This window comes from Arachis stenosperma, chromosome 7 (genome assembly GCF_014773155.1).
Source record: "Arachis stenosperma cultivar V10309 chromosome 7, arast.V10309.gnm1.PFL2, whole genome shotgun sequence".
In the NCBI taxonomy this organism is placed as follows: Eukaryota; Viridiplantae; Streptophyta; class Magnoliopsida; order Fabales; family Fabaceae; genus Arachis; species Arachis stenosperma.
Genome location: NC_080383.1, coordinates 60,820,294 through 60,841,591, shown reverse-complemented (window position 1 = coordinate 60,841,591; position 21,298 = coordinate 60,820,294). Strand labels below are relative to the sequence as shown.

Below are 21,298 nucleotides of genomic sequence, written 5' to 3'. Positions count from 1 at the left end.
AAATAGTTGACAAGACATACATAAATTTATCTTAGAATCAAGTACTTTTTTATATAGAATTTAATTTTATACAAATATTAACAATATTTATCAGAAAAATTATTAAAAAAATTAACACTACGAATCACCTCCAATTGTTACATTATTACAAACTAGATTTGTACCCACCCAATACGCGAAAGATAAAGAAATAAAACTATATAGTATTGCTTTATGTAATAATAATCCTTTAATATTTTTTAAATTATTGCATTGTTTTAAAATAGATCAGAAGATGCATAATTTATTTTTATTATATAAAAGTTGATACAAAGCTATTATAAAGTGAAGCTTTGCTATATTACTCTTTTTAATTGTGTCTTTATTCTTACTCTTGTTGAAATAGAATTTTATTTTTTTTAAAAGGATATAGCTTTTTTGTATTATAGGTATACAAAGATATATTTTTATTTGTTCCTTCCATGTTTTTCTTATTGTGATTTGTTTCTTCTTTCTCTTGTATGTCGTTGGAATGATTATTGTCTTTTTTTAAAATATTAATTTTTGGGTTTTCTCTAATGTCTTTTTTTCTACATAATTTTGTATGCTCTTCATGGAAAGGTTAGTCTTTGATTTTTGTTTACTTCTTTCTCCTTAAAGGTTTGATAGGTATATCATCATCTTCTTCGAATGATATTAGTATTGGGAAAGTAAATACTGAAATATTTTTAAAAAAAATATTTGTAATGTATGCGACATTTTGAAAATGAACACCACAAATTATATTTTTAATAATTGAAATTTTGTTGTTATTATTTAGTTGTATTACATCTTTTTATGTGGTGGAATAGTGGCTCAGCTTCAGTTTTCTTGGTTAAGAAAAATTTTTTTGTGATTGTATAATTCTAAAACGATTCTTTAAGGTTAAAATAATTCAGTTTGATTTCAATCATGAGTGTTAATTTGTAAAGATTTTGTAATTGTAATAGTGGTCAAGTGTTGTTGTCATCTTGAAGGGTCATTAGATTTATTGCAATTATTCCTACTATTCACAAAATCTACCAAAGTAGTCGTGCATACGTAACCACCATGTTCATAGTTTTATTTTTATTTGATCAACAGATAAATTTAATCACGCACTGCATGCTGTGGTAGCTCCAGCTAACAGAGGTAATAAGGCTCGGCTACGGTGAGATAAAATTGGAGGAAGGTAGCAGTTTTTGGTAATTTTCAGTAGCTTCCTCCTCTGGCAATGAACATCAACGGCTACGTGCAACTCGCCGGTGACCTTGGCAACGGCGGAGGACCCTTCATCCTCTCCTACGCCCATCAAAACCCACCTCCTCTCTCCTTCAAGCTCGGTATTCTCCTTCATATTTCCTCTCTCACCTATATGCACTCTCTTTTCTCTCCTTCGTTGGCTTCTCTCTCTGCGACAGCAACGGCAATGGCAACGACGACCAACAATCCTTCCTTCGATGACGCCGTTCTCTCCTTTTCTCCTTTTCTTCTCTTTTGCCTTCAATACCTCATTTCTCTGCTTCCTTTCCTCTCTTTTCTGTGTGGTGTACAATTTGTGTGAGTGAGAGTGAAGAGAACATTACGTGTGTTTGTGTACATGTGTTGGTGTGAGTAATAAGGGGTATACGTGTTAGATAATAGCAGTGTATGTAAAAATAAAAAATTTAGTATTACAATTAGAAAAAATACGTATTGGTAATAAAAAATATTTGTAAAATTTTTGAGATAAAATAATAATTTAAAATTAAAATATAATACCATAAGATTATTTTGAAAACACATAAATTTATTCATCAACATACTAATAAATCCAAATATTTATTTTTAATTTAAATTTTAAAATAAACAAGTTAATAATCTTTTATAAAATACAATATAAACCTAAAATATTAAATATCAACTACTCAAATTAAATTGTGTAATTTTTGTTTTTTTTATTATCAAAATTTTAATTTCAATTATACAACATATCCAATAATAATAAAGATTACATAAGAATCCTAATTAATTTAAATTGAAATTATCATAAAACTAATTTAATTATCTTTAATAAAATAATTTCTAAAAATAAAAAGCTCAAATTAATAAAATAAACCATAACTTGTTCATAATTGAATTTTTAAAAAAATAAGAGATGTTACACAATGTTTACCTCGGTCTAATAATCCGGACTCAAATCAAAAATAAAAATATCTAGGGTTACTATTTATAAAAATAATATTTTATTGGTAAATAATAAAGATCTTTTTTAGACCAGATAATTACTCAGTCCGAATTCAACTAGTAAAAAATTTTTACTAGTACACTTTGCACAATCAGATTATACCAAAATATTTTAGAGATATTTTGAAGTTGAGAAAACTTATCATATCAATATTATTTACACTAGCAAAATAGCTAGTTGATTAGATAATGTAAAAACATGTGCTTAAATAATTACTGCACTTGAAAATTACCTATTAAGAGTAAATATGGGCGACATAATTTTTTTCTCTACTTAAACTCTCAGCTTCTCTCTCTTTATCAAGCTTCCAAACTTGATTCATCAAAGTTCATGGCTCAAACCCAAGTTCTACTTTGATTAATCAATTCCTCTCTTCTTACTCTTTACATCTATACCAATTTTGTCAAGGTTTGTCAACAAAATATCTTCCTTTCTCTTAGGTTCAGCGATGATGGTCAATGATAGATAATTAATATCTAAATTTTCTTTGTTCATGAACTACACTTTAGGACATCCAAAGAGTAGAAATTCTTAGTTTTCAAGCTCCAAAGGTAAAAAAATCTCTCCCTTTTTTCTCTATAGAGTTTTAGCCAAGAAGCTATCATGTTCATAAAAAATATTCTTGATTGTAATATAATTGTGGTTAGTGTTAGTAAGCTCCCCAATGCCATTGTTAAGAAGCTTGAAATTGAGGTAAGGGTTAAGTTAGATTGTTTGCCCTAAAGTATGTCATAAAAAGACTTTATGTGTTTGATGATAGATTGAACGAAATTAAACTTTTGAATATGTGAATTATTGTTTGATTCTTGGAATGATGTATCATATAAATTCGAAGCATTTGGAAGCATTAGGGTTATGTATAGAAACTTTGTGGACAAGATGTAAATATGAAAATATTTTAGAAACATAATTTAGGGGTCAAAGTACAATTTTAAAAAATTTATAGAAACAAGAAGTAATGCACCTAAAAGAGGGATAGAGAATAAATGTGAGAAAAGTGTAGACAACTAATAGGTAACATAGAGCAAATTTGTGAAAAAATAACAAAAGTGTAATTAAAAAAGTTCTAGTATAAAGATATAAATATTAAAGTTTAGGACTAAAATCTTAAAAATACAAGAAATTCGGAATCAAAATATAAATACATAAAAGTTCAGGTACAAAATTATAAAAGTGTATGGCCAAAACTATAATTACAATAAATTATAAGGTAAGATTGTAATTAAGATAAAGTTCAAGGATAAAAATTTAATTATAATGTATAAGGGTAAAATAGTCATTAAGATCAACTTTAGGGATGATAAGGTAATTTTAAAATGTAAAGGACATAAAATTGATCTTAAAAAAGATTGAAGGTAAAATAGTCATTAATGTGGGGATACCTACTAGTGTTTGAATAAGCATTGTTTCTCAATTGTTAGCATATTATGCCTACTAGCTTTGTCCATTTGAGACGTATGCAGAATATATGTAATTAGAAGCTATATGTGGGCTTCATCCCAGGTAATGTCGGGTTGTAGGTAGCCAACCAACATGTGAACCCATGGCGACCTGCCTAGGACAATCATGCGTCATATGGTTTGCCGCATATTCTCTTTGGTTGTGCTTGTGATGATTCTATGTGATTGTACTCTATGTTTCTTGTTACTGTTTCTTGGTTACTTTGAAACTAATACACTAGACCTAACAAAGACCAAGACTATAGACCAAGGATTAAGCTAATATGTGCTTGATTGCCTCTAGTTTCAAATCATGATCTGATCTTTTTCCGTTAGTTCCTGACTGGGAACATAAGTTTTCACTTTCCTTCCTTTACTATTTTCAAAATAGAGTCGATAGTGACGTTCACTGAGGTGCTAAAGCTGCTAAATCATTGGAGAATACTTATTCCGGGCGATCCATAAATCCACATGAACATTCTGCCCAATCATCATTTTTCTTTCTGCTTATTAGTTCTTCCTTTGACCTAGATACTTTGTGTGACCCCCTGCTCTCTGAATTGCGTCCGAGTAATCCCTTCAAGTCATTCCTACTTCAGCCAGTCATTCAGGAACTGATCCCCAGCCATAGCCTCAGCCTACTCAATAATTGGTAAACCAATGCTTCCAAGGAGGATAACTAAGGAAGAGACACAGACAGTTTTAGATTCCTCTACTAGGAGTGGTGCTAAAGACAAGGAACCAGAGCCTTATCCCAACGGCCATGTACACTTCTGTATTTAATTGACACCTGACACAACACAACGCTTTGAAAGCTAGGTTATTTTCCCTCTCTTTTGTTTACATATTGTTCGAAGTGTAGGACTATACTGGTTTCTTTGCTAGCCTAAGTACCAAACTAGGGGATTCTTCATGGGCAAAGAATCGAGGTGTCATATATATATAATTACTCTATGCAGTACAGTATACTAGTGATGTATAGAGAAAGTTATAGCAAGATTATTTATGATATGGCTATATAAACCTTGCTTTATGTTTATTTTATGTATATTTATTTCTTATTCATTCTATCCATTTTGCGAATAACTACAATTAAAACTCTAATGACATTACAACTGTCTACATTTAGCATGACAAATTGATAACTCTTAGTGTTTAGTATTATTATGAGTTAAGCATGACCTGTTAAAAGTTGGGATGTTACACTTACCAATCTAAGAACTGTAAATATTCTCTTGAATTTTTTAGAGAAGACTCAGATTGGGTACCTATCAATCTTAAACCGTCTCAGAACTATAGATCACCACTAGATCAATGTACAACAAGATCTATGGAATATTGAGACTCATAGTTTCTACACAGGAAGTTGAGAAGTTTGGAAACTTAGCAACTTAGGTTTCAAATTTTCTTTTGGTTTTGAATTTTTGGGATCATTTGGCCACTTAAAGAATGTAAGTAAGGAAAAAATGGACTACAAAGCAAAGGGGATAGATGGAAAAATTAACCCATTAACTTAGTTTTGAGTTAGATTTTAGGTTTTTAGATTGAGAAACTCTAATTTCTCTCTGGAATAATAAGGATTTTTTTTCCTTTCATTTTTATGCATACGTTGTTAACTTTCGCAATATTTAGCGTTTCCAAGTGGATAATTAAAAACTTCAAGTAGTAGATTCCAACACTCTCTTGTCGAATTTGGATTTGGAATCAAGGAGAAACGTCTCCTTTAAGAACTTGCATTTTCTTTTCCCTTCTTGTTTTATGTTAATGTGTCTTTATTAACTCTTGTCTTGTTAGTTAAATCTAATAAACATTTACATTAATATTATTTTAAAATTTGTATTTAATTGAAAAATTATTAAATTTCTTGCACTTTTAATGGATTTAGGATGTAGTTCTTTAGTAGTGGTTTTTTAGATTTTATTTTCTATATAGCAATTGAAATTTCTATTAACAATATGGGATAGAATCATTGTGAATTTTTCTAAAAAGAAGCTCATGAGTAACTTTTAGTATCTTTGAACTTGTGTGTTTTGATAATTAAAGTTGAATTGAGTTGAGTTAATCAATACAACTCCAATTAAATTTTTACTTCGTAGTTCATTAACTTGTTGGTAGGATTGTCAAAATGGGCTGAACCCATCAACTAGCCCATTTAACTATTTAAATGAAAATATTTTTGACTTAAAAAATATACCATAAAAATCATACGTTTAATGAGCATGATCTGATTAACCGTGAATTAACAAGTTGGTCAAATATCTAACAAAAATATCTCAAATTCTAGCCTTTAACTTTATAAAAAAGTTTAAAAATTTGGCCAAAGTTGTTATTTTAATTTAAAAATTTATTTTTCATCTTAAAATTAAAACTTGTTTAGAAAAAAAATAACAAACATAAACCAATTGGCCTGTTTAGCTTGATGGACTTCCCTTAAAAGGGTTGGGTTTCTATTTTGCTCTCTCGTTTATCCTTGATATATAATTGGCTCTCCCATTTAAGCAAGTAAACTTAAATTGATGAGCCTAAATGGATCGAGTAAGCCTGTTTTACAACATACCAATACTTGTTGGGACTTTGTCAATAAGCATAACTCCAACTAAATTTTCATATTTCAATTGCTTAACTTGTTTGAAACATTTTTATTGACATAACTCGAACTAAATTTTCACTTTAATTGCTAACTTGTTAGCATTCTATTGATTGCTTATATAACTTTAATAGACTGGCTGCATTTAGATTAGCAACTTATTAGGATAATTTAAGTTTCGTTTCATAAATCTTATCCGAAAACTTTTCTTTCATTGTTGTGTCATAGTCTTTTATTCTCAACACTTGATTTCATATATTTACAATATAAAACAAAAAGTCTAGATCTGTCTTGGTTTGCTTACTTTCGAACTAAATTTCAAAACCTAAATTCTAAATTTGATAGGTCAAGAATGAATGAGAGTTCAATTATAATGATATTACCTTAAAGAAATTAACTGTCCTTTGTGGATCCATCCAATTCTTGGCTCCATTACCAGGGTATGAAAACATACATTAATTAATTGATTATTTAAGACATACTTGTAGATAACTTTAATATATATATATATATATATATATATATATATATATATATATATATATATATATATATATTTAAAAAATAATATAGGAAGAAAATGAAGATTATTTCAAAACTGAGAATATTTTAGTTTAGGTAGATATAGTTACTTTGTAGGTTAGATTCTAATAAATGTGTATATACTTATCGTTTTCTTTGGATTCATGAATAAATATAATTTTTCATTTTTTAGTCAATTTTCAATGTGCGACACAATAAAACTTAATTTATGAGCTTCACCTTTTTTTGTGCAAAATTATATCATTTTGGCCACCTTTTCAATTTTTTTTTATTTTTCATTGATTTGTCATATTTTATTCATCTTTTATTTCTTCTTCAAATCATCCATCACTATTTTTGCATCATCTTATTAGTAATTTTAGTCACTTAGATTAATTTTCAGTTAGCTATTGCATTTTATTTTATTTGTATTTACTTTTTCTCCAAAAATTTTAATCCAACATTTTTTTCTGAGCCCTACAAAAAACGCGTTTACGGGTTGGGATTGTTCTTCACCAGCGGCCTCTACACTTCCACATTGGTAGTTTCATCTGCCACCAGCCATGTCGATTCCGAGAAAGTTGTCAACTTGAGGGAGGAAGTGCAGAAGCTCACACAGAAACTTCAGCAACAAGCTCAGTACTTCGAGCAGAGGTACAACAAGTTTCCTGCACGCGTGGGAGACACTGTTGCCATCAGGTCAGAATTGACAGAGAAACTGGAGCGACTAGAGCATTTGTGAGACCAGATGGCGGTGTACAACGACCAGATGTGTGCTGGAGGCAGAGACGTTTCTGGTACCAGCAGCGGCACTGCTAGTGAAAAACCGACATCAGCACCTAGTCCGCCACCTCAGCAGGGGAAAGACGACGACGACGACGATTACCGAGATTTGTACGATTTAGGGATTTAATTTATTTTATGTCTACATTGTATTTTACTTCTTTGACTTTTTATTATATCAGACCCTTGATATTTAATAAAATCATTAGTTGATTTCTGGTAATTTTGAATTTGTGCCCTAATTTTATAAACAAAAATTTTAATTTGACTACTAATTGTGTGCTAATTGTGCAAAAAAAAACATATCGTCGTATATACTGGCGGAATAATCCGACAGTAATTGGGCGCCACAAAACATAATATGGCGCCAAAGTCACCGTCGAAAAATTTCGATGGTAACCAACTGTTTATTTTCGTCACATTAATTGCAAAATCCAACGCAAAATTTGTTGGTAATTAGCATCCGATGAAATAATAAGCCGGTAAAAATTTTTCAGCACCGTTTATACTGACAAATTCAATCTGACGGTAAACTAATTACCGAAAATTTTTTGGATAAATCCGACAATACTCACATTTTTCTTGTAGTGAAATCAAAATCTAGATTTAAAAATAAAATAAATCAAAACCTAAAAACTTCTTAGTGTCTTCCTTCGATGGCACAACTGTTTTCTACATTGTGTTCACTTGAGAGTGATACTGCTATTGAAGAAAAAGATAGGTAGACTACAATCTATTTGGAGGAAAAAAAATTGATACATTTTTTATTAGCGAGACCATAAGAATATATTAAAATTTTTTAATAATTACAAAATTTTAAAATTTTTTATGTAACTATATTTACATTTATCTTTACAATATAATATATTATTATTTTAATATATTATTTAAATTTTAATTCACAACATATTAAGTGCCAGTGTATTCATGTCTGTCCGTGTTGCATGTCGTATCCATGCTTCCTAAGTTGCTATTATTTTAGAAAAATTGGATTTTGTACTGATGTCGTAGAAGATCAGTAAATTCGGTCCATAATTAGAACAGATATAAAATCTGATCGCTAATTATTAACGACATTTTTACTGTCAGATATTATTCGTTACTAACTTATGAAAATCTCTCGTCAATGGCAAAGAATCTAGTAGTTTTTAAAGAGTAAAATTAATAAATATAAAATAAGTATTGGAAGTGAGATCCGAATATGGTAGGTAATTGTTGAGACGGGTTAATTATTGAGATTAATATTTGGTAGTTGGTAATGTGATAGGCCCGGAATGAGATCGAACTTTTACTTTGTCACATGCCATTAGCCTTTGCCCTTTATTATTATTATTATTATTCGAAACCAACATTTTGATTACATTTAAAGCAAACAAAATGGTGATATCGATGGAAAGGATGAAATAAACAAGAAGAAGAAATAATTGAAAGTCTCGCGAGGCATGCCAAAGTTACACTAAATTTAATTTCTTGGTCACTTGAGAAGGAACTTTTGCAGCCAAAAAGCAGAGTACTTTGGATATCTTTTCAAATTATTCTTGAAATCCACATATATGAGACCAAATCGAACTGTGTAGCCAGCATCCCATTCATAGCTGTCGGAATATGACCATGCATAGTAGCCTTTCACGTTAGCACCCTCTCTGCAAGGGAAAAATGGAGAAATAAAAAGTTAGCTTAAAATTACAAATAATTTAACCATTCTTTAATTTAAACTCTTTTGTTTAGTCATTCCCAGTCAGTATATATATACTAATACTATAATAATGGCATAACACATCTTGTCACAAATTATTTTAGTATTTAATATAGCAACCTAATGATAAAAAAGTAAAAATGAAAAAAAAAATATATTTGTATGATCAAAAGAAAAAATTTAAAAAAATCTAGGGATTAAAACAAAAGTCACATTTTAAGAGGATTAGTAACCCAACAACATATCATGACTTATGAGTTACCAAGCTTCAAAAATTCCATTTTTATTTTATTGTTTTAATTCGCAGAATGCATTAGCTTGGTTGATTCTTACTTGATGGCTTGAAGAAGGAATTTGAGATGGTTATCATGGTATCTAATCCTGATTCCATCCTTTCGTGCTACGTCAATTGGTATAGAGTCATTCCTCGATTGGGCAACCCCTGAAATTAAAATTGAGACACAAAGTAATTAATATTGATTTCTAATTAGTTAGCACATTCAGTAATATATCACTTGGCATTGAGAGCTAATCGAGGATTTAAATTATGAAAAATATAAATAAACAATAAAAATATTAAATAATATGAATAATTGATATATTGAATATTTAATTTAATAGGTATGCAACGATTATGTTTATTATTTTTAATTGAATGGTTATTTCATTTTATTCGATTCACTCATGCACAGTTAATAATAACTAGATGTTTAATTTACTAAGTGTACAGATAATTATTCTAATATTAAGATTTAGGAGGTAATTTAAAAATTAAGTGTTTTTCTACTTTATTAGATCAATTCTAAAATACATTATTCATATTATTTATAAAAATCATTATCTACCTAACAAAATCCTTTAAATTATGGACCATGTATAGTAAGATATTTTTTAGTTGATACACAATTGACCTTTCTTAGTACGTATATCTTATCCAAAAGTGGGTTTTTATAAAGGTTATAAAAATGATGTTTAAGCTTTTTTAAAAAGCCTATTTTTTATGCATAAAAATTTTTATATAATCGTTTAATCACATCTATTCTTTTTGAATGACTATTTATGCGATCAATATAAATTATAGTTATTTTTATTAACATAACTATAAATAATTGGATAAACGTGTAAATCTATTTTACACTGACAATGTATCAAAATTAAATTTTTTTAAAAATTAGGTATGTTTTTAAAAGTACTTTTGTAACTAATAGTCTTTGTAATTAAATTAGTAACTTTAGGTAGTATTTAGTTAGTGGGTGTATCTACACAAGACCAAGACATGCTGACATACGTTCTTTGTTTTGAAGGATATGCTGGTACATAAATTATATGTATTCAGTGTACTTCTAATAAGTTGAAACATAAAAATCAGTATTTAGACACTGATTATTTTAATAATTTTACCCTCCTTCTATTTTTATATTTTTATTTTTGTCCTCTCCTCTCATTCATCTCCATATCTCTTTATCTCTTCTTCTCTCCCTTTTTCTCTCCTTTTCAATTTATGTCTCTTCTCTCTCCATTGCCAACCAGCCTTCTCATGCTATCGGAGACACTGAAGTGCCTATGTTATCACGTCACATTTTAGCTCTGACATTGCGTATTTATATTTACTTCTACCTGATCTCCGTCATCATCTTCCTTTTCTTCTTCCTCTTCCTCAATCTTTCTTTAATTTACTTTGCCGCTTTCTCCCTGCCCTGTCTCTGCTTTTTTCTAAATTTCTAAATCTGTGACTTGTGTCCCTACTTTCTTCCAAATCTTTAGATCTGTGACCTACATCTCTGCCATGTCGCAATCGAGCCCCTGCTATTGATTTATCGTGCCTCTATCTTTATTTTTGTTTAGTCTTCTGATTGCCTCTTTTTGGATTTTTTTAAATAAAATTCTATTTTTATTTTTTATTATTAATATGTACTTTTTTTAAATATATATAATAAAAATGTGAATTATGCCAATTAATTACTTCTTGTTTAATTAGGAAGATATGTATTGACTTTATTGTTGAAATTACTGAAATTTTTATTATTTAAATAATTTTTTTGTTATGAATGGAGATAGAAGAAAAGAATTAGTGTAATGGTTAATAATAAATATAGATGCTAGTAAAAATAGATGATGAAAATATTATTCACTTTTTAAAATTTTATGTATTTTATTTATATTCTTTGTTAAACATAAAATATATATACATTATATATTTTGTGTTTATGTCTATATAATTTATATATCGGTGTAAATATCTTGTGCTATACACTAAATAAACGGAGCCATAAGGAAGAAAATTAGAGTGTAGGCATACCATTTTCAGTGATGTAGACTGGGGGATTCTTGTAGGTTTTCATTATGTATGTCGCAAGACCATGAATTCCCCTTGGATACACATACAGCCACCCCAAATCAGTCTGCACAACCATAAAACTTTTTCTACAGTTATATTATGTGCCAAATTAGATTAAACTATCATATACTATTCATCATATGAAATTTAAATACTGATCATTTTATATTTCGTGACAAATTATATTAAATTACCATTTTTTAATCATAAAAGATTTGAATACTTATAATTCTAACCGTAAAAGATAGAAATTTATGTGTAATTATTTTTATATAAAGTTAATAGTTAAATATCGTTAAATAATTTGACATATTTGATTAACTTGTAATCTAAATATTTTAATCTTTCAACTTCAATTAAAAATATAAAAATGATTGCATATGCTTGTGAAAAATATGAATTCGATACCCATTAAAGATCGGGTTAATGCAAGAAAAAGCTAGTTTGTAGTATAAAATGTTGGGGCTGTGAAAGAACATTATAAAGAGAGTGGAGTATTTAAACAACCCCATTACAAATTTTCTATTTTGTTTTTTCCTTTGGGCCTAGGCCCCTTTTTTAATTAAAAATATATCACAAGGTGTTGTTAAAATAGCATTTTGTTCAGTGTCCAAAAAAACAAAAACTAGCATTTTGTTAAAAAATAAAAATTGGGTACTCTACTATACTCTGATTATCAACCAACCAAAAAATGACGGAAAAAAAACCCAAAAAAAAAATAGAGCATAACCACATAAAAATATGCAAAAGAAAGAAGGGGAAAATCATACCGATTTTCCAAGAGTTACACCATTTCTATCATCTGAAATGAAGAGAATAATTTTAGTTGTTAGTTCACTAGTGAAAAAAAAAAAGAAAAAAAAAACACTAATCATGTCATAACTGATTTATTAATTACTAGTGATTTTGCTATTGCTACCTTTTTTTTTTTTGGTTAACTTGCTATTGCAACTTTACTTACTACTAAGAGTGGCTAGCATATCTGTGAAGAAGCTTTTGTTGGTTGTTGGTGCAGCATTCTCAGCATAATAAGTGCTATAATAATTGACACCCAAAAAATCATATGAACCCTTAATCATTTGGGATTCAGATTTGTTGAATTTTGGGAGTCTTTCTCCAACTGAAGATCTCATGCTTGCTGGATAGTCACCATATGTGATCGGATGAGCATACCTTCATGAAAATCGATTTGCATAATAATTATTTTAATTTACGTTGTCCTTAATAAAAAAAAAATATTTAAAATAAGAGTTTTTAATACATTGAATATATCAAAAATGTTAAAAATTTTTATTATTATACTTTTAAAATGTGTGAGTTAAATCCATAAAATAATTTATGTGACAAATCATACATACCATCCTAACATAAATTCCAGAGCTCGAGTTGCAGCCTGGCGATCAGCATCATTGTTGTTTTTTGGTTCAAAGTAGTGAGTCACTAAGGTGACTCCAATCTGTCCTTTTTGATGAGCCTATGTATGGACCCATGTTAATTAAATTTCTTCAAATTGTAGAAGCAAAAACAAAAAACGTTTTGGGAATTATAAGTGTTGTTATATACTTAATTATACTTATATTATATGTACATGTATTTATTCTTTCTCTAAGATTTGGCCCACTCATTCTTATTTGTTAGTTGTTAGAAAGAGACTCAAATAATTAATTACACCCATTTTCTCAAATTATTTGTCTTTTATTTTTAATCCAATATGCTATAAAGACCAAATTAAATAAAATATAAAAATTCAGTAAAATTAATAAGCAAAGCGCATGTAGGGCTTATAGATAGAGAGGTGTGAGAAGTTAATAATGGAAGTATGGAACCTGGTATTTGGTCTTGTATACTCTGACAGCAGCGGCATGAGAAAGGATGAAGTGGTGTGCAACGATGTAAGGCTCAGTGGCTGAGTTACCGGCACTGCAATTCCCAACGTAGTTAGAGCATCTTCCTGGTGCAAATGTTCCACCATTGTAGCCATTCGTGGAATATGACAATGGTTCATTCAGTGTCACCCAATGTTTCACTCGGTCACCAAATGTCTTGAAGCAGAAATCAGCATACTCTCGGAAATCTTCCCTGTTCATTGTTCAATTATTCCATTAATTCAAAAATAATTGAGGTAGGTATATACTAATTGTATACTCTATTTATTTACTTTAATATGTTGTATACACTATTTTTTAATTAGGAGTAAAGTTTCAAATAAATCATTAAAGATTTATATTTTAGACAGACTAATTAATCTAGGAAAAAAAAGTATCAGAAGTTATTTAGTTTAAATTAAGACTTTTCATTTTAATTATAGGAGCTATTTTAGAGGTAATGTGTTTATATTTGTTAGTATGAATATTTATCCGAGACGTAAATTTTAAAAGTTTATTTGTTACTTTACTCTTTAATCAACTACGAAGATAAGAGAAAAAAGTTCTTATAAAATTATTTATGAGGAATAGTTATAAAATTTCAAAACTATTGTTGATTATTAAAAATTATATAATTAAAAAATTAATATATCTAAATAAAAGATTAGTCTATACATCTTAATTTTTCAATAAATCCTAAAAGTGAATGTGACATTTATTTTAAAACGGAAAAAGTAGTCTTATAATGATAAAATACCAGAATTAAAATCTTTGAAATTCTAATTAAAATAATTCATACAAGTCTGTGTCTGTAGTGGGCATTTATAAGTTAGAGTTGAAATCTTCAACGTCACGTTATAAGTGGAGATTTGGAGCGAATATTTCAGTGTTTAGCAATATGCTTTAATTAAACATAAACATTATAAATTAACTAGAGTCCAAATGAAATGCATGAATTTGGCAATGAAGTGTAACTTACACTACTTTAGGGCTAAGAAGTCCCCCATACTCATCTTCAAGAGCTTGTGGGAGATCCCAATGAAACAGAGTCACAAATGGTTTTAAACCTGCTCCCAATTAATAACACAAAATGGATGAACAAAATAACAATTAGGGGACTCATATTATGGCTTCCAAATTTCATTTTGTAACTCATTTTCTTGTGTGATTATTTTTAATTACCTTAATAATAGTAAAAATTTACATTGTGAAAATAATTCAGTTTCAATATATAATAGAACTGAAAAAGTGGCATATATTCATTCTGTAATAATAATAATAATAATAATAATAATCAACATATTATTAGTATTTTATTATTTGGGAGATTCTGAGTTCTGACCATTTGCTAGGATCTCATCAATGACATTGTTGTAGAATTTGACCCCCAAGGGATTGATTGCTCCTTTGCCCTCTGCAGGTAAAAAATTTGTGAAAATCAATTTCATTTATACCTTATTATTGGAGAGGGGAAAATAATATAAATTATATATAAAATATAACTTTTATTTTTCATTATTTTTTTTTATCATGAAAGGTCTTATGATTTGGAATCTAAGTAGTACTTGTTATATCCTAGAAGAGCTTCAAATCCCACTTTCAAAACTCCTAATTAATTTTACTAAAATTTAGTTAGGGGTTATTTGTGAGTTTGGTTTAATTTTGAGAAAATGAAAGAAAACAACAAGTTTGTAGTGTAAATAAATTTTATATTAGGAATCTTTAAATTTTTTTTCTGAACAGTAAATTATAGACTCAAACAATCTATTCAAATTCAATTTTTTTTTTGTTGAGCTAAGTTATATTGGAATTCTAAGTAATATTTAAAAAAAAAACATATAATATAGAAATTTTTTAAAAAATATGTAGGGATTTAGAATGAGTTTATGTTGAAAAAATATTTTTAAAAACTAAAATCCAGTTTTATATTTAAATATGTTTGTCATAAAAATAGTCAAAGACAAAAATAATATTTGCAATATATATACTTTCTCTTATGATTTTCTTTCAGAAAAAAGTTTAGTCAAACTCAACAAAAAGAATTAATAAAAATATAGTTAAAATAATAACGCCTATGTACTTATCTACTTATGTAATGTGAGAGGAAGTAGTGGTTTTGCCTGTTGCAACATTTAATTTAGAATAAATAGATAAAAATAACGTGAAAGAGTTTGGTAGACAAAAATATTAATACATACTAAAATTTATAAATATCAAAGATTTTTTTTATGGACAAAATTATCATGTTAATAGTAAGACTAAGAACTTAATATCTCTAAAATATACTTTAATATTTACAAATATTTGTGTGTATTTTTATTTGCCACAAATTCTTTCATTAATACTTTTAATTTAATATGAAAAATCTCTTACTCGGAAATATTCTGGACCATGAGATGGAGAATCTGAAGGAATCCAGCCCCATCTCCTTCACCACTTTTATGTCATCCTACAAAATTTATATTTCCAGCTTAATTCTCTAATAATTCAATATATGATAATTAATTAATTAATTATTTCTCTAAGGTTAAAGCTTTTCAGTAATTGAGTTTTACCTTGTAGTGATGATAAAAACCAGCTCCAGGATTACCATTACTCTTATCCCATATCTTCTCTGTATTTATTGTTTGAACCAAAAATCAAAAACAATTATTGAACTCCTGTTAGAAACTGTGGGACCCCAACTGCACACATAATTCAGTAACTGACAAAAGCATAAGCATCATGGAAGCAATTATTATTTTTTTTTTTTGGGAATTGATTTGAAAGCAATTACTCTTATTTAATTTTCACATGTCCTTGGGACCAACATTAATAACAAGTTCCTAAATTATCTCATTTATTTCGTAATATTTAGTCCGGAAAAAGAAACGGGGGAAATTAAATGGAGAAACAACGAGAATCATGGGTTAAAGGTGAGAGAGAAAAGAAGCATGTTGGGATTATATTTATATTTTTATATGGGGTCTTGGGCACATTTTAAAAGAAAATGTTTTGCTAAAGGTATAGAACAACGTATAGAATATATAAAAAAAAAGTTATAATATCACTCGTAAATTAATAATGTTACTTTTTTATAATTATACTTTTTTAGTTTTTCTAAAAATATCTCAAATTCTTATTTGTCATGTTAATTTTTTTGATATTTTTTGTCTTATTTATAAGGGTTATGGGAAGTTTTAGAAAAAAAATATAATTAAAAATAAGTAATGTTGTCGATCTAAAAGTGACATGATTATTTTTCTATATAAAAAACATAAAAACTTTGAGCTTAGAATTTAGCTATTACCACATACGAGAGCACATCTTCATATTACTATTAATAGGAGTTTTTTTTTTAATAAATGTATAATAAATGAACCGAAATTTAATCCTTTTGCAATGTTGAGACAGGGTTTTTAAAATTATTTTATTTAATTTCACATTTATAATTTTATGTATATAATATACATCATAATTATATATTTATTACAACTAATATTATTTATTATTATTGCGATAATTAAAAAATATAAAATAAAATAAATGATAATTAAAGAATGTAACATAAAGTAACTCTAAGCTGCTTTAAATTATTTTAGACTAATATTAGATAAATTGGTATCTTTAACATTTATCTCGTATTTAGGGATGGCAAAATTACCTAAATTCGATGGTATTCACCCTACTCCTACTCATTCGGGATGGGTTTATAACGAGGTCGGTTGGACGAGGTTAGATTTAGGTTAAATTCATCTTTATCCATCTCAGTATATATATATATATATATATATATATATATATATATATATATATATATATATATATATATATATATATATATATATATATATATAAAATAATTAATAATATTATATTATATTTAAATTTTTACTTTAATTTATATTATGTATATAATAATAGTTATATAAATTTTAAATTTTAAATTTATTTATTGAATTTTAATAATTATAAAAACAGATAAAAACAAAATGAATATCCACATAAATAAATTAAGATTTGATTTTTTACTACTTACAAATAAAAATAAAATAGATTCAATGCAAATTATTGTAAGACAGAATAAAATTGAGTAGAACAAAAATCTGTCCCTACTTATTCCATTGCCTTCCTATCCGTTTTAGACAAATTTGTATTATTATGTTTTTGCATTTGAAAATTTAATGCACGTGAACCATGCTGGTAGCATAGTGAGTCTTCACTGCTTATCTATCATGCATAAATACACATAAATACAAAATATATACGAAATATGTAAATACAAAAATTTTTAATTTTTATAAAATATAGAAATACTTTATATTTTTAAATAAATTATAACGATATTTTAATATTTTATTAATATTAAAATATAAATTAATTTGTTGATTATTTTTAATATTTTTTAATTATAAAAAATATTTAAAATATTTTAATAAATAATAATATATATTATTTTTAAATTGATTTTAATAATATACGATAAAAATAATATTAGACATATTAACACATGACAATATTTAAATGTGTTTAAATATGTTTTAAAATAAAATTTATTTTTTATTAAAATACAGTTAAATAAAAAAATAGTGTATATCAAATAAATATTAATAAATATTGTATTCGATATGTAGACATAACAGCTGAGCGAAATATCTGTATTTTGTAGGTACTTGCTTTTAGCCACAAACCATTATACCATCTAACTCCATGAATTTCCCAATTATAGTTTTCTTTTTTAAAATAAAAAAAAGTTGGATGCAGTTGAAGTGGAAGTGATAATAGATATAATGGCAACCTGGATGCTGCTTTGTGAAAGTGTCCCAAATACTCGCTCCTCTGCCATCAATATCGGCAGCTCCCTCCACCTGTGTTATAATAATTAACAAACAAAAATGCCAATGACACAAGAATCAAGCTTATTGTGTGTGTTTTGTTCTCCCCCCAAAACAGTATTGCAATAAATTAAATTTGTTAATCGCTTAGTTCTTTTCATTTATATATATAATTTAGTTAAGAAAATAAATGAGTCTCAACATCCGAAAGATAGAATAATGAAGTACATAAAAGTATTCAATATCTAACCAACTAAAGAAGAGTAGAGTCGCAGTATATTGTCATGATAGGAGAAAGTCTGTAAGTAATTATATCTCTAACATATAATATGTACAATGTACGAGATCTTAAGTCCAAATTTTTAATGTCATCACTATAAAGGAAAAAACAAAAAAGCAAAATAATTGAAATAATGCATTATTATTGCTGTGGGTTAGATGATGAGAACCTGGTACGCAGAAGTACCAACACCAAATAGAAAATCAGGAGGAAAAAGACTTCTATTGAATGTTGAAGTATAGTGGGTCGGTTGAATACTTGGGGTTGGAGACGAAGATGGTGTGCCACCAGCCACAAGGGTTAGGAGGCAGAGTAGGAGGGTAGGGACTATAACTTCCATTATTGGTTTTGGTAATGCACAATAAACTGTGCCCATTATTGCTGTCTATTTAAAGGCAAAACACACTGAACTGGTTGCATGATTGATGCAGGAGATATTATAGCATCAAAAATTCACATAGCTGGAGAAAAAAAAAATTTTGAAAGATAAGCGAGTTTGGCAAAAATAAAAAATTATATTTTTTGTAAGTGACTAATAATTTTTACAACAACAATATTAAGTGTATACTAAAATCAGTCATTTATATATAAATATTTGGTGACTAAGTTTATTATATGAATATTATTTTACTTTTAAAAATAGTATATGATTTTTGTATTTTGTAAAAGATTTGTGCATTCAATTCAAATTTTCATAAAAATATTTGAATAACTACAAATATTTAAAAAGTAAATAAAAAAATCATAGCAAAGTTAAATCTCTAACTTTTATTTTTCAAAAAAATTATTCACAAAAATTCACTTAACATAAATTCATAAAATTAAAAAAAATACTATATTTTTTAATAATACTTGTATCCTTAACATGACTTTAGAAATAGTATATATTATTAATTATTAAAATAAAAAATATTTTAAATATTTTATATAATAAAAAAATATTAAAAATAATTAAAAATTATATTTATATTTTAATATTAATAAAATACTAAAATATTATGACAATTTATCTAAAAAATACTGTATATATATTTATATATATGTCGTGTCTTATATATTATAAATTTTTAAATTCATGTGTGTATTCATATCGTATTGTGTCTTATTCTGTATCAACTTCATGCATCATAGATATTTTATCTTTTACCTTTTTTTTTTGTTAGTAAGAATTTTCTCTTTGATTACATTGACAAATAATGACAGTTGACTTGTAATAATAAGGACGTTTTGGACCCACTCTAGGGGGATTCAGCCAACTACTAGTTTAAAATTATATTATTTAATTTAATATACATCATTTTATATAAATAATATTTATGATTATATATTTATTATATTTAATATTATATATTTATTGCAATGATAATTAATAAAAATTAAATAAAATAATTTTAAATTAATTTTTATTATCTTTTAAATATTTTTGTTATTTAAATTTTCATTATCCTTTATTCTTTGTGGCTTTTTCAATTAGACGATGTATATTATTATTATTTTTATTTTGATAATATTGTTACTCTTCTAATTATTTAAATGTTAAGCATGTGCTTGAGAAACTATATTACAAAAATATAAGTTTTAAGTATTTAGAATGGTTATTACTTATATATAATCATTTTAGAGTTTAATGATCTCTGTTTTTTCGTTAGATACAAAAAACGAATGAATAATAATTGAAGAAGAATTTATTGTTTTTAATTATTAATTCAATTTTTTTAATTTAATTTTTTTATTTTAATAATCTAATAATATATTTTATGTCATATTTTTGAATATTAATAACTAATTTATTTATAATAAAAAATAATAAATTCTGATAATTTTTTAATATTTTTCAAATTTTAGCAACAATGATCGAAAAAAGATGTCTGGACTGGTAAAAATTATAAAAAATAATACTATACTATTAATAAAATTTATTAATTTTAATTAATACTTTAAATATTAAATATTAAATTATAAATTTAAAACTCTAAATTTTAAATAATAAGGTAAAAAATACAGTACTAACCCAAAACTTTGGCTAACATTAATAAAAAAATGTTGTTAGCTAACATTTTTCATATTGCAATTCCAATGCTTAATTAGGCCTACCACGTCATGCAGGGAGCGAAGATAATACAAGAATTAGGAGTGGTAATGAGTAGAGTAGGATAAGATTTAGAGTCAACTCTAATCTTATATGTGAGTTGAAATTTTTATATAAATTCAACTTTATCTTATTCGACGAATTAAAAATATCTCAATCATAATTTTATTCGTTTTTAACTCGCAGATATTTGACTCTATCCGCGGATTACAAAAAAGATGCAATATTATTATATAACTTGATAATAATTTAATTAAAATAGAGTTGATTTTTATATAAAAAAAATATTAAATTATTTATTAATAATCTTATTTTAGTGGCTAAAAATTTTTTATATTTAGTAAAAAATCTTTGATTCAACATCCACTTAAAACATATTTTTATATAGATATATAACATAAGATACAGATTGATCAGATAAGATTGAAATTCAACTCGCACTCTACTCGACCCGGACGAGAACCCTATTCGCACTCGCTGCCAATTAAGTTGACAATCCTACCCCATTAAGTCGGATTGAGTATTCATACATAGAGTGTACGTTGTCACCTCTAATCAAAAACATAAAAAGAGTATATGAATCAATTGTTCAAGTCCTTAATTATACGACGCAAAGAAAACCTTCAATTCGAGTGTAGCTCAAAATAACTAGAACTGTGGT

At 26.9% G+C, this 21,298-nt stretch overlaps 1 protein-coding gene across 1 annotated transcript; it reads right to left on the bottom strand.

Annotated features, from left to right (window-relative positions):
* Nucleotides 1-8,830: 8,830 nt before the first annotated feature.
* LOC130940626 (vicianin hydrolase-like) lies at nt 8,831-18,969 on the bottom strand. The gene is made up of 13 exons (XM_057868827.1): nt 18,718-18,969; nt 18,232-18,301; nt 16,010-16,068; nt 15,828-15,903; nt 14,797-14,868; nt 14,434-14,521; nt 13,416-13,668; nt 12,948-13,063; nt 12,551-12,762; nt 12,360-12,391; nt 11,551-11,653; nt 9,585-9,693; nt 8,831-9,198 (listed from the first exon to the last, which is right to left on the bottom strand). The coding sequence occupies exons 1-13, from the start codon at nt 18,922-18,924 to the stop codon at nt 9,030-9,032; spliced, it is 1,566 nt and encodes a 521-aa protein (XP_057724810.1). The 5' UTR covers nt 18,925-18,969; the 3' UTR covers nt 8,831-9,029.
* Between the last annotated feature and the right edge of the window lie 2,329 nt (nt 18,970-21,298).